Here is a 16,616-nt window from a genome sequence, read left to right on the forward strand (position 1 = left end):
TAGTTATTTTTCTGGTAATTCCCAATTTTCATGCTACAATCAAATAGAATATATTGGAACTTTGTACAAAAAAGGATATTATCTTACCAAGTTTACAGACCAGGTCTGTTTATTTGAAATTGATGAAATTATAGTTGTGCATGAATCTATTGATAAAGTATATTTATGTACTAAACAAATTGAATTAGAAGGTTTTAATTCACACCTTGAGGCATTTGAGGTTAATATAAACAAAAATATATTAAATAACTGCTTGATCTTAGGTATCGATGAATTTAGTGGCCCTCCTATAAATATTAATGAAGTATCATCAGGCAAATTGATGATTCGCCTTAAAGAATTTTATTAAACATAATTATTATACCTAATTTAGTAATTTGTACATATGTATATATATATATTTTTTTATTTATTAAGAAACAAAATGAATGATAATACTGCAATTGGTAATGATTCGGATTTAGCCTTAGTTAACGATTTTTGGAACTGCAGTAATTCAAATGTAAGTATATGTTTACTTTTTGTATGTAAATTTTAACAAACTTACATGATTATGTACCATTAAAGGAATTTTAAATATTACTACTGTAATATTATTATTATAATTTTTCTGTTTTAATATTTTATGTTCATAATATAATTATATTATTTATATATACAAATATCAAATACTAATATAAAATTGATGGTGCATGTGTAGGATAGTTTTAGGGACGAAAATGTTCAGGAATCGACCAATCCTCAATTTTTAAATGTACCTACACTGGAGGGATATCAATATCCAGTTGATGACATGGTACCCCTTCATGATTTACTCACTAATTGGGGCTTAGGGTTTCTTTTTCAAACTTTACTAGGTGAATACCTGTTACATTTTTATTTATTACATGATTAAACTAAAAAATATAAAATTAAAATATCTTTTTGTTTAGATGAACTTATCTGTATGAAAGGTATAATAATTATGGAAGCTGATCAAGCTTATGAACTTCTAAAACATTTTCCATTAGGGATAAGACTGTTGTTTGTATATAATTTAAAAAAATGGCAAAAAACTCAAGAAAATGATATGAAGTCTACCAACACACCACAGTTGAATTTAAAAGCCTCTACTAATCAACCTATTCAATATCATCATCAAAATAATATTAATAATATAAGTATAAATTTAGGAGAAGTATTAAATTCATCAAACACTGGTTTAATGATACTTCAATATTATAAGTCAAACCAAAAATTGAATGACGGTATAAGATCAATGTTAGTAGATACTGTAATTAACTGGGTCATCACTAAAAAGATAAACATGTCTGTGAACCTGGCAGAACAGTTGGCAAATCAATTAGTGTCTATATTTCCTACAGAAGTGAAAGTAAATAACTATTATTTAATATTACCTAAAATTTTTAAGTACAATCTGTTTTGGCTATTTACAGGATTTGTATTTTATGAAGCACGATTCAAATAAAAACCCTAAGGGAAAATTATACGCTAAATATTATAATTCTATAAGGCTTCTTAAGACAACAGGTTTAGTGGCAACAAAGTTGACTTCTAGAAATCAAGAAAAACATAGTGGTCGTAAGCATTGCACAGAGTTTGGTAAGATTATATAGAACATTTTAAATTGTTAGTTGAATTGGTATTACAAATATGTTGCAAAAGTATATATAATTATTCAAAAACACTACCTTTATTAATTTAACTACAAAATCAAACCTCTACAGTTAGTCGCTCAAAAATGTTTCTTTAGCTTATTTAAGTGCAGTGCCTTTTCAATTTTGTACCTAATTTGATGCATTTGTATTACACTTTTCAACTTACTGATTTATTATATTTTGCAATAATATTATAAACTACTCTAATGTAAAGAAACTAGAAACCTTATTCTTGACCTTACCCTAAGTTTTAAATACTGATTTTTTTTTTTTCTTTTACTGTTATTAGAGCCGGAACAGAGTGTTCAATATGCAGTAGATGAAATAAAAAACAATAATAATTTTTCAAATTTTAATGATTTGGAAAAGTTGTGGAAGGAAACTGTAAATTATCGACTCAATTCCATTCAAAACACTAATTCTACAAAAGAAATAATGGGAATGTGGAAGCCTTACACATTGCCTTATGGGTTTAGATTAGTAAGTTCAATCAAATTTTTTACCAATTTCACTTATATAATATATACAAACCAATTAATTACAAATAAAAATGTTATATGATATACTTATTATAGGTTGACATTGATTTTAAAAAATTGTATCCAGAATGCCCAGACTTTATTAATTCTTATGAACAAAAACACATCAAGGTTAAGGAACTCTTCGAAATAAAAATAAAAGATAGTTCTAGTAGAAAATTATTTGAAGAATACAAAAATTCTTCCTGCATCACAGAAAGTAATTATATTTATTGTTACTACCATAATACAAAATTACTACACTATTTACATCAAATTATAAGTTAATCGTGAATTACTATAATTAATCCCATAGGCGGAGATTCTATATGAAATATTGAAGGGGGCTCAAATATTAGATGCCAAACAGACCTGTAGGGACAATTTTTACATTAAATCACTCATCAAAATCGTGGAAGATTTTCGTTATCACAATATCTTAAATGCTTACAAACAAAAAAAATAGCTTCATTACTTAAAACTTTAGTCTTACCTTTTTCAATACATAATACTGAAAGTTCTTTAAATTCTTTTTGTTGTATATAGATGTTCTTAGCCATGTTTTTATTTTCCTCATACTAGAAAAACCTTGATTTAAATTTAAATATTTCAAACATATTTGAACTAAATTATTTATTAAAAATCTAAATCACAATCTCAAAAGAAATGTATTCCCAATAACATCAAACAATAAGTAAAATAAAATTAAGTACAAAATAGTCAATACGGTTACGCACAAGGTTACGGAATTACTGTACGAATACGAATGAACGATACCCATCAGAATGTACGAATAGGTATTAGGTACATTTCATTCAATCATGATAAACGTTACAACGGGTCTAATACAGGTATAGCGTTTTTCCCATAATAGCCCCCTATCTGTTGGGTTATTAATTATTATCGCTTCTCGAGAAATAACAAATATTAGAAATGAAATGATATTTCCCCCATCTATAAATAGAACAGTACCTGTAATAATAATATGTTATTATATATTAATGGCCAATTGATACAAAATATGTACAATATAAACACAATATAATTAATGATTATTTATTATTACAATAATTACATTAATATTATTATTACAATATTTTTTGTTGTGAATTGTAACTTAATTGTTCGGTATATTACCGTAAAAAATAAATTGGTATTGGGTCTTACCCCCCTGATCTCCGCCTATGATTAATCCTAATTCCATTGGACCCAATCCACGCTTACCTCTAAAGATAATTGTTATTATTGATTTAAATTATATAAAATTCTACAAATTACATTTTTGTTTATAGGTGGAAAAAATACAGTTTTTTTTTATTTACTACATTCCATATTTGTACCTACTTCTAAGAAAGTAACAAGGGATGGTAATGGGAAAAAAAATCAAATTAAATACTCAATTAGAGATTCCCAAGATACATTTTTTGTATTCAAAAATACAATTGGCGAAATTGAAGAATATATTTTGCATCTTGGAAATGAAAATATGCCTATTCAACCATTCATTCTTCTCGTTGGTACTCCATTAAACCATAAAGAAATTATTGTTTATTTTGATTCCATAAAGTATAGAATGTTTAATATTTTATCTGCAATTGACATATGTTTTAAGATTTTTCATCTTTTTAACTTGGAATATCCACCTGCCAGTAGTATTGTATGGACATTTATACAAAAATATTTTTACTGTTTTAATACAAAATATGACAAACCTTACCATACTTTGAGCCAATTTTTGTCAGATATAAACAATTAAATTAAATACTTTTATTTTCTTTCTTTTATTCGACCATTAAAATCATACTGGCATACATAGGTAATTCTTGCCACTATTCTCTATATATTGACAAAATATGTCAACCAGGATCTAACTAGATTCTTAATACATTATTATAAATTATCATATTATCCTTATTAACTATTACTCTTAGAGTTATATTTTAAGCTGTATGTATTTTTTTAAATATAGATTTATAGATTACACATACGTTTTATTGCTTAAATATAATAATATATACAAATGTTGTTACTTCGTTAGCTAAAAATTTGCGTTACTTTTATATTACAATTTGAATTTTTTTTCAGTTATTAATTTATACAACATAAGTGATTTGATGATATTGTTTTGATTTAATTAAGTTTCATATGTTACACATGCATTTTTTTATTTGAATTAAATAATATAAATGTTAGTTAAAAATTTGTTACTTTTATATTATTATTTGAATTTTTTTTTTAATTACTTTTATTTTAGCAGTACATTTTTACATCATAAATTATTTAAAAATATTGTTTTGAATTAATTTTATACATTAATTTTTTTGTTTGAACTATAAATATTGTGTTACTTTTATACTACAATTTGAATTTTTTTTAATTACTTTTATTTCAGATGTAAATTTTTACATTATAAATTATTTAAAGATATTGTTTTGAATTAATTTTATACATTATACATTAATTTTTTTGTTTGAACTATAAATATTTTGTTACTTTTATACTACAATTTGATATTTTTTTTTTTTAATTACTTTTATTTTAACTGTAAATTTTTACAACACAAATTATATAATTATATTGTTTTGTTTTTTAGTTATGTTTTTAATTAAGTGATTCAATGAGATTGTTTTGTATTAATTTATATGAATTTAATAAAATACATTTTACATTAACTTAAGTCTAATCATTTTGAAAATTTACAAATAAATAAATTGAAGATTAACAATTAAAATTATTGAAACAATAATAATTTTGTTGATTCAACAATGATATTTGTGGTATTAAAAAAGGTTTTTGTCTTGACAAGAATATATATAATTTTTATTATAAGATGTGTATGTTAAATTAACAATTAAAATTGCTAGAAAAATTATAATTTTGTTGGTTCAACAATGTTATTTGTAGTATTTAAAAACGTTATTGTATTGGCAACAAAACATAATTGTCACTATGACTATCATTATGATTATGATAAGAAATATATTATTATTTCAACCATAATTATTGTTGAATTGACAATTTGACTCATTGGTATTATAAATTCAAGACTGTTATTTTCAACAACATGGTTTATTAATTTCACAATAAAACTTTGTTGGCTCTATACTGACAATGTTATTATCAAATCTACGTACATTATTATCAATATGATTCCAGTTTTTTTTTCAGTGTACTGTACAGTAAAATGTTATCCACTTTTTTTTGGATCTTATAGCAATTACAAATACATTATGGGTTTGTTTGTTGAACAATATTATTCATACAAATGTACATCAATGAATTATTTTTGTTTTTGCAGTCCAGTATAGTGAATTCCCTTGGAATTTCTGAAAATTTCTAGTGCTCAAAGCTATTGTTTTACTCAATTTAAAACGAAAATACCAAAACGAAATCCGCTTAAATATGGGAACTTAGGCACATTGTGGAATTTCGGATTGAAATTTACCAACGTTGAACGCATGAGTGAATGGTATGTGACACACAGCGAACAGTTGCGTGTTGTGTTTTGGCCCGGGTATAATAAATGTTGGTAGAATCACGCGAGTTGGGTAGACCGTTTTTATTATGTCAAACCACTGTATCATCATGACTGTAGTCGCTATGTCTGCTAACATCATTGGAGAGAAGGATAAAAAAAAAACATTAGTTTCTCTCTATCATTTTTTGTTGTCACGTATCCGTTGGTCAATGTGAAGTATGCTAACCACGTGCAAGTAGAACTCTTCTTGCAACGTTAACACGTTTTCTCTATTTTCTACGAGAAGATGAAAGGGATGAGGCTTAAAAACAGCTCTGTAAGATGAATTTGGTGAGGATTTTTATTTCATTTTATTTTATAACTATATATGTATACTATCAGAAGACTAATCGCATTTGCATGCATTTTAAATGTCTCGATTTAAAAAAACAAACTTAATAACTTTGCTAAACACACTTTTTATCTTGAAAATAAGTTAGTTAATTTTTATGTTATTATGTTTTGACCTATGATTAAAAGTCTTTAACCGACTTAATTGTATTAAAGTGCGCCAATAAAACAACCAAATTTGATAAATTGCTTCAACTATAGTTTTAAAATGGAAATAAAAATTGTTGATTTATAGAAGAAATATAATATAATATAATATTAGAAAATGTATGGCTATTTTTAATTTCAGTTGTTGTATATTTGATTATTATGTTTTTAAATTTAAATTAGGGTATGTCTTATGTTTATGACAAAAATGAAATAATAGTTAGTATAGGTTATTAGGTTAACTTAACCTATTATTAAATTGTTGTAATACGTAATAAAATGAAAAACAAAATAAGTTATAAGTCTTGATAGAATTATTTTTTTACTATTGAATTAAACATTTCATATTTATGTGTTAAGTGTTTATGTCTCTAAATAGTGTAAAGTAAACCATTTTAGTATAGTATTTTACCGTAATTATATTATTTCAAAAACGATTTTTCCTTTGGGTACAATTTCGTTGTTTTTAGTCGTGGTATTTTGTACTCTGTCGAGCTATTCTATTTCAAATTGCTTTTTTTTTTTACTTATAACCCTTGAATAGCTATGTAACGTTCAAAGAGACCGTTAAAAGAGATTTCACGCTTCCCCGTTTACTCCTGAATACTGAGGTTGAAAGCTATGTACCAATTTTTTTTTAATTAAACGGTTCCACAAAGAGTTGTGTTGAGAGCACACACGCTTATACAACCGTTCAATGTATTAATTTCGTATATTTCAAATATTAATTCAGTCGTTGTATTTTTTATTATACCTGTCTAATAAACATATGTAATCCGACTTTCTAGTTTAATCCAGCAGTACTATACTTTATGATGTGTGTTTTATATATGTATTATTATATTTTGTCATGTGTAAGTAAAATATATTAAATAGGCAAGATTTTTTACGAACCGTTTTTTTTTTTATAGATTGGCAGTCTGGAGGGTTTTTATCTCTTCGAACATAAACACGTGCACAAACGGTCAATGGACGCCAACGATGTACATCATAAGAAACTCACGGACGAACCCGACGTAAGTGCCATCTCATAATAATATAATAATACAATTACGATTATCGGATTACAACAATAACGTTTAAATGACAATAATACGTGTGTATATGTAGGTTGCCAAAGTGCCTTCGCAATATTATTAATATGTTTTTATCATTATTATTATAATTTGTTATCACAATTCAACCTTGCTTTGTCGAAACTGTATTCAATATATTATTATATGTGTATCGTGCTGCCGGCTTAGACACTCATTAGGGAATAAGTTATATTATATAATATTTTAAGACGAAACGCGCACCGTGTATATACGTTTGTTGAGTTTTCCCCGTTCATTACCGTCGCCGATTATACACGCAACCATTCACTCGACGCCTCGTTTAATGCGAACGGCGTAGGCGAGTCTTAGCGCCGTTATCACACACGCGCGGCAAAACATTCTATAAGTGGTGTTTTCTGGTCGAGTGAACAATTCACAAGCCGAGCTGTAAGAAATAAATTCGACGATGTATACTATCGATAGAGCGAAAGTTTATGAGCATTTTTTTCGTTAAAAAAAAAACGATTATTTTAATTCGACTTCTGTATATTTCTGATCTACGATCTTATTGAACCCAAAACATTCCTGCAGTCGTCCACTGCTTGTCAATAAATAATGTGTAATTATTACTACAATTGCGGAGAGGGTTACTTATATTTTCGTCAAATATTTTTAATCGATATTAACATTTTGATTTATCGGTTTGTAATCATCATACTATATATCACTTTATATTATATGAGCACATAAAGTAATAACATGACGAATTAACTATTGTGTGTTGTTCGTTGAAAATTGTAAAAAAAAATACTTCCAACCAATCGTATTCAATGTTTTTAGATGATTTGTATTGGTTATTAAGTATTTAGGAACTATAGTTGTACGTTTCTTTTTTTTTTTTATTAATTATTGTAAATGAGCTTTTAACTATTTTATTTTGTCTCAGTAAACGATCTTTAAGTGGTTTATTATTATGCTTGAATTTAAACTTCCAGTATATTATACAAAATAACGATGATAACTTTTAACTAAAATTGTTCTTAAACTTAAAAAGTTATTGAATGCTAGTGTATTAAGAAATCTTAGAAAAAAATTATTTATTTTATATAAAAATGTTATTAAATATTTAGACACATTGATAATAAATAATACATTTTTTTTAAGAATATCAATTATAAAATAGTAATTGAGTTACACTTAAATTTAAAACAAAATTATTTATTTATGAGTAGGTAGATAAAAGGTAGTTTAAATTTTATATATTTTTATAAATTATTATTATTTGTTAAATATTTAATATTAAAACTAAAATGTGTATAAATATTATCATAAATTATTAGTATTTTATTTAAAGCACGCATGATGCATTTTAAAGATTATCCAATTTGATATTTTTAGGAAGCGACATCATTGTATCTATCAATAAACATAATGAAAAAATAAAAATGCATCAAATATAAAGTTTATCGTTTATGCGTTTTTAAGTGGTTGCCATTTAAAAATGTAGTTAGAAGTTTCATGAACTATATATATATTTTTTTAATATAGGTATTATTTTACTCATATTTTTCTTCTATGAGCGTATTGAAAAGTTGTAAAGATGTTTTATTTCTTAACGTTTCCGTTTGGCTTGGCAAGTGTACAAATAATCATAATAATATTGATGTTTTATTTACTATCCAAGTGTTATCTGTAAAAACTTATTTCCTTTTATCAAAGGGAATTGTTATTTTTTTTAGTTTAACGGATATTGAACAAGAAAAAAAACAAAACAATTTTAATTTAAATAACAGTTCTAAATGTTTGATAAAATGTTTGTATGTTTTAAAATGGCAATCAGTAGTAAAAATGTTCAGTATATTTTTATTTATAATTTTTAGTCTGAGAATTTTTATTTCATTGAAGGTAAATGTAATTGTTGTTAACGGTTACATATATTGTATGATACATTCATCATCGTAAATCGTAATTATAATAAGGAATAAAATAAATCGTGTTTTTATAAACCAGTGTATATATTAACATTTATTTCTTTTGAAATTTTGCGTGTTGTTCATACTTTTATTCGCATTACTTTTAAAACGTATTAATTTATTACTGACTTACGAGTTGTTGTTATAGCTTATGTTATCTTCTTAGTAATTTAATTGTTAGTGAAATAAATGTATTTTTTAGAATTATTTCTTTTGTTTTAAATAACTTTTGTACTGTTAGACTATTATTCGTTATATATCTATATACGATCCACAGAATGGATCAAAAGTTCAACAGCTATATAGTTAGGCACGTGCATAACAATAAAAATCGTAAATCGTAAAGATAATAACATTGTTTTGAATTTTTTAAAATAGTACCACTTAAAATATTTCTGTCAACTATCGTAAAACAACTTTATTGAACAAGTTTAACGTTATACTGGAAAAAATAAATCATGTAGTTGTTTCACTCACAGTTTATATTATAATAAGTTGAAAACTAATGTGACGTTTTATTTAAAATATTATTTGTGGTTCAAAAATAATAAATCATCAACCATAAGAGTTTTCTACCTATATTCATTACATACATAATTTTTTAATGTTATATAAGAGTAAAATAATATAAAATGCAAGTTATTTATAGCTATTTTGGGAATTATGTCATAAATTGTGTACCTAGTCTTAACTTTCAAACACAAAATTAATTAGTTAAGTAATTTATCCTAAATGCTTTAACGTAATGTTGATATTTATTTCATAACTAATTACATTATTTCTGAGTTAACGTTAACTCTTATTTATTTTGACAAAAATTCTTAATCCTTCATAGAAAATGTAAACAACAATAATACAAATAAAGTTAATTCGATTAGGTAATAAAACAAAGTAAATATATGCAGTTTCATTGCTGTTGATTAATGTATATACAAGTTGTAGTTAAACGTCAAAGTTAATTGGTAATATACGTAAATCAACTAGAAATTCACTACAATTTTCATTTGATTTACATCAGTGTATCATTTTTTTTATCTGATTAATTTAATTTACTTAGGAACAGGTTATCACTAACAGAATAAATTAATTTTATAATCCATTTAAATTAAATTTTGCGATTGATAAATATGTTAAAGTAAATAAAAAGGAATGAAAAAATTAAATGGAATTCTAATTCGAATAAAAGTGTATAAAAAAATATTAAAACCTTTGAGAAACAAATAATTTAATTCATATTGATTACACTATATTGTAGAATTATTAGTATAATTTTAAAATTAACCAATATTTATTATTCGATACATCGGATACATTGATTTATAAACAGTTGATTTCTTATAAAATTGATTTAATAATAGTGTATTTAATTTATTAAAATATAGGACCATTAATAATAAATATATATATTGTAAATCGAAGTGCAATTAACACATGATATTAAAGTAAAAACAAAACCATGAATAATTTCGAAAACGAAACCATAAGCTGATGACACGTTCAACTATAAAATAATGTATTTAATTTAATTTTATTATGTTTCTATATATTTAAAATGCACATACGCGATCGGACAATCGGACACCGGTGGTTCGACGTTATAAACCAGGAAGTCAATTATTATTATGAATATGATATAATTTAATTTTAATAATCCAGAAAAGTGTTTATTTTTATAACTAAATTAACTTTTATTTTTGTATCTTTCCCAATCTATCATTATATCGAATAAACGAATTACAGAGATAAACGCAAATTAGGAAAAAAACACACTGTAGTAGGTATAAGCCATTATCACAAAATGCAATACGTAATTAAAAAAAAAAAAAAAATTAAATACAGTTTTATTGTATTCTAAGATTCTATAATGATAGTTTATAAGGATATTATTATTATAATATTATTCTAGATTTCGTGCTGATAATTGGCGTGTATCGGCACGCGGTATATATCAGTTCACATCTGTGATTTTTAGCGTCTGATGTAATGGCACGTATTAGATAATTACGTTTTGTTTTATGATTCGCAATATTATGTATAATAACAATAATATCGCAAAAACCTTCCATAAGTTTGTGTGTATATCGTGCGGACAGGCAATATAGTGGCACGCGATTTTTCGTCTTTCCCGATATAGTATGATGGAGGTAGTATATAGGTACCTCAATTATTTTTCGGTACTACGTCAAAATTACCTTAGTCGAGGGTCACTCCATAGAAATTGTGCATCGCGAAGTAAATCGTAGTCGTAGCTTGGTCTTTAATAATAATTATTATAATGATAATAATATAGTTCTTCGAGGGACGGTGAAAGGGTCGATTAAAATTCACTTCAATACAAAACTCTCTGTGTTTTTAGTATTTATGCTCAAATAATGGTTATATAATAATGCTATTGGTTTTGAATTTAAACTGGGCACATATTTTATCTGTCATGTCTAAGAATCAATTTTTCGGTCTAAAAAAAATGTGGTCATAAAGTTTCTACATCTAAGCTGACCTCTGTGTACATTCAAACTCGTATATAATTATTATTTATAACTATAAGTGCGGCTTTTCAGATAAAGGGGTTTATAATATGTATTATAGTTTACAACGAATATTTTTTTTCCTGACGTCAAATTTGGATTAAAATATATTAGAATTTTAAACTTTGTGACTGATTTCCGGTAACAAATTAGATCTAGTAGATTTTTTTTTTTTGGTGGGGGGATCGAGATCAACAATTTTCTTTTCCTACTTTTCAAAATATACGAAAAAATAAAAATATTTATCTACGCTTAACCAATTTTCGACAAAAATAATTTTTGTTTTAATAATTTTATTGTTTATCTTATTGTAACAATTAAAATATTAATAAAATAATAACTGTAAACATGAATTTTTTTTTATAATATACCTATATAAAATATTCATATTAGTATTTTCTACAGTTATAATTTTGAAAAAATATTGGCTCTTTTTGAGTTAACATTTGAAGTTTTCAACTCTATTAATATTTTTATTTTATTTTAATTTATGACAATATTTTGATTTATCAGACGAAAATCTTGAATGTTTAACACAACATTCTCCATAGGTTTTCTATGTAGTACAAACAATATAATAATTTTAAACTGTTGGTGTTTTTTAATAACCTTTTTTTTTTATTTTTATGATTTTTAACTAAAATATATTATTGTGAAGCTGAAATGTTCGAAAAATCTTGAGTATTATTTATTAAGTTAATATTACAGTGATATTATTATAATTAATAATGAAATTATCGATTTGTATAATAAAAACTAAATACCTTACATTTTGCAAACATTTTATACTGTGTTTTAACATGAGAATCAGTCAACGATCTAGGGATAATATTAAAATTAAGGATTTCTGTTCACAATGACTTAAATTACACGGTCATCATTTATCACTGTAAACCATTTTCTATTGTATTCTTTTGATAAAATAATGTATTAACCACCTGGTATCCAAACATTGTCCGTTTTTTTGTTTAAATAAATATACGTTGGTTCAAAGAGTACCCATGACTTATGACTCGTTCCCATTTACAAATTTCAATTTTAATTAGTATTGGAAAGTAAAATATATTATATAGTGTACAAATTTGTATCGACTTATAATCAAGTAAGGAAAAATTATTTTGAGTTTTTAAACATTAAAAAAACGTATATGTATATATATATAATTATACAAAATTGCAGCATCTAAATATAGATATTTTTTTTTACTATAACAAATATCGCAATTGTATTGAAATTAAACAATTGTGACAAAGAAACATAATATAACTAATGAGAAATGACACATAATGCACCTTTATTTATTAGGGCACATTTCATTTTGGATAGAATACTTAATGAATTATAGTTCTTTTATTCGGTAAAATAATTGATATTTCAATTTTTTAATCGTGAATAAAATAGTGTTTTATTTCAAGAGTAATAGCCACACAAATCATGTTTATAAATAATAATATGACGTTACTATTTTTTATCTTTTTTTTTTTTATTAAACTTTAAGTTTTATGAGTTATTTTATTTTTAAATTACGTACCTACTATTGAAAATATTAAAAAGAATAAATGTGTACTATAAATTCATGAAATGTTATCCTATGCGTGTATGAAATAATTATAAAATTCCGTTAAAAACGTTTTCTTGTCGAAAAATGTAAACCAAGAATGCTGGAATTCGTTTCATTGTATGTTCTTGCAGGTAACGCTAAATTTCTGTAAACCATCAACACACATAATTCATCAGTGAAGGAAAAATGTATTATGGAATACATATTAATTTTGAAAAGTAGTTAGTGGTTTATCTCAAAACATCGCGTTGATCCAATGGGGATATTCATAAATAATAATAATATGGTGTATTGAACTAAAACGAAATAAAGATAAAACGTATGTGTATTTTTGAATTAAAATTAAAATTTGATTTATTTATAATGAACCACGATACACGGTATAATTTTATACAGGCAAACAGCCAAAAACAAAGTTATAAAATTTAATCAAATATTATTTTATTGAAAAACAGATAACTTATCATGACACGAATCAACATTATTTAAAGATTATTGCGCATTGTGGCGACTGATACAATTCAGGACGTCGGTGACTATTGCACAACATAGTTTTGACGACTATGGGGCACGCACATTTAGGAAAGAGTCTTCCCGCGATATTATATTAATTAACCCAGGACATTACATGTGTACATTCAATAATTAACTTACAGATATAGACCATATTATAATATTACAGTGTTATGTCGCACCCACTGCAGAATCGCATCTGACTAATATGGTGTGTATACTAAGTTTGTTAAACGTAACGAAAGTTGTGCTTGGTTAATATTATAATTTCGCGTTCCATTTATATAATATTACATACAAAACATTTTCTTCATAATTAATAGATCAGAATAATGAAAGTCCCGATGTAAAATGCATTTAATCACTTGGATTTTGGACAAATTTGTAGGCAGTCGTTTTTCACAAATTCTCATGTTTATGCCGCATTGCTTAACATTTTTAAATTTTATAAAGTTTTAAATAATTATTTTATAGTTCTGTTTCATTTTTACAATAATAAACTGTTTGTTACTAACTTAAATTTATTAGTTAAAAATATAAGTTTTATTTATGTTTATATACCTATTCAATTTCACAAACATATAATTTTTTTTAAATAACTACCAGAGGTATCACTCGTTATAAGTATAAAATTATAAATTTATAAATAAGGTGTTAAGGTTAGCTTAGATTAATTCATGGGCTGTCTGTAACGTTGCAGTATTGTTTGAAACAAAACTTCTAGTTGTACATCGTATACAATTCTTAGAAAATTACACCTACGTGATGATATTTTATATTATAGTAAATACATTTTATATTCATCGATCTACGGTTACTACGTTATAAAAATATAAAAGTAAAATGAATGAATAATATTGCGATTGGGTATAATTTTATTTAGGAACCTACCTAGTTACTTATTTATGTTTCTATATTTGAGACCTAACATAGACTAATAAATGTTTTGTTTAAAAATATAACGTTTTATTTAAAATATGTGTCGTGCGAATTTAATTTTGAATATTTTATTATTATCATATTGATTATTAATTTCATAATTTTAAAATATAGATAAGAATTTTAAATACTAAGACTTAATAATATAGTCTTAGTACTTAAAATTATGTCTAAAGAAAGACTCTTAATTATATACATATATTTATAATTATTAAATTACATTATAATAAATAAAACAATTAATTGTGAAACATAGTTTAAAATCATTTTGAATTACGTAATACATTTTATAATTAAATCAAAATACATATTTGTTTCTCATACTTGTGTTTGTAAACAACAATAATAATAATAATAATTTGATTATAAGATTATATAATAATTGATAATCAATTAAAATTCCTATATTTAATATTTTGCTTATTACAAAAGTATATAATTACCATAAGGAATTTAAATAGAAATATGTTTTTTTCTTTTGTATTAGATATTCTAACGATCGGAGCGATATTTGCGGGTGGGTATGTGTGTTTGTGTGTTTTTTTTTGTTTACTTTATGTAATTTTTAGAAGCTGTAAAAATGATTTAACCATTAACTTTGGGGGTGGTATCTGATAAAAAATTGAATCGCATTAGTACTTCTGGAAGGGGAAAGGTCAAAAAAATAACTCTTCAGTTTCTACTTTTCAAAATTAATCAGGAAAAAAAAGATTATTTCGTTTTTAAATTAAAAATTTACTAATTTGATATTTTTTGCTCTAATAAATATAAATAGCTGTAGAATTAACATTTTAACAAAAATGAAACAATTTAGAATTTTATAGCAATGATTTACCAAGTTATTGGCTATTACACATTTTTAATAAGCAATTACAAGGTATAAATTTTAAATGTTTGGTTAACAATCTTTATTTTTACTTTTTATGTTCAATGTGTTCGTAAATTATATAAGTAGGAGCTATAATTATAAGCAGTCATCTCACTTCGTTCATTTTGGTCGAGATAAACCTTATGGGAATTGCATTTTAGGAAAATCTCTTGAGCGGGTTTAAGGTACTAATTGTCTTAGTGTAGTCCATTACAAAGTGACGAATTCTAAAATATCTACCCTTCTACTATTTTAAAATCTTACCTACCTTAAGTCTTTAAAACACTAAGCTTCAATTTCATTTATAATAAGAATTAGCTTCTGTACTTAATTTATGTTTTGTTTCATTACTTTAGTGCTATTATATAGTATAAAGTTCCATATTCATTATTATTTAGGTTATATTCATATTTAATAATCTCTCAAATTATATTTCACGTTTGGGATCATCATATATATATGTATTTACTAATAAACTTATAATAAAATTATCAATATTACTGGATATAACTGTTACTTGTTTGCTTATAAATGAAACTATACCATTCTATAAATCGTTGTTTATGATTTCGTGACATTCAGTATATCTAAGACCTAACTATATTGATCTTAAAAACATTTGAAGACTTGCATTTTCCAAAAATGGTTGTGTACTTTCTCAAAATGAAATATTTTAGTATTTTGGATAATTTAAATGAGCTGTATTATGCTAATAGTATATTAAAGAATGTTTAAATTTTTAATTAAAATTACGTTTATCTGACTATTAAGTATAAATATTTGCAAAGAATTGTTTTCGAAAACAAAACATCGCTCGTTTTCTTACTTTATCAATGTTAACAAATTACATAATCTTTTACAAATTAAAACTACGTTCAATGTTCATATTTTATACGGTGTTTATATTTTAGTGTAAGTTTTTTGTGTATTGTAAAATATTAAATTACATAATATTACTTTGTATCTACTTACATAATGAGATTAAAAATATTGAAAGGACGAAGTGAAT

General features: G+C 24.6%; 2 protein-coding genes across 3 annotated transcripts in view; both read left to right on the forward strand.

The window, feature by feature from the left end:
- LOC114120060 (furin-like protease 2) overlaps nt 1-16,616 on the forward strand; it is a 139,276-nt gene that overhangs the window by 47,687 nt on the left and 74,973 nt on the right. For both annotated transcript variants that reach the window (XM_050205015.1, XM_050205016.1), the window contains exon 3: nt 7,103-7,207. In XM_050205015.1, coding sequence (XP_050060972.1) covers nt 7,103-7,207 — 105 coding nt within the window. The remainder of the gene's footprint in view (nt 1-7,102; nt 7,208-16,616) is intronic.
- On the forward strand, nt 401-4,084 carry LOC126551497 (uncharacterized). The gene is made up of 6 exons (XM_050205018.1): nt 401-857; nt 933-1,372; nt 1,437-1,602; nt 1,948-2,138; nt 2,234-2,396; nt 3,469-4,084. Exons 1-6 carry the CDS (start codon nt 794-796, stop codon nt 3,930-3,932), a joined length of 1,488 nt encoding a protein of 495 aa, XP_050060975.1. The 5' UTR covers nt 401-793; the 3' UTR covers nt 3,933-4,084.

This window comes from Aphis gossypii, chromosome 3 (genome assembly GCF_020184175.1).
Source record: "Aphis gossypii isolate Hap1 chromosome 3, ASM2018417v2, whole genome shotgun sequence".
Classification (NCBI taxonomy): Eukaryota; Metazoa; Arthropoda; class Insecta; order Hemiptera; family Aphididae; genus Aphis; species Aphis gossypii.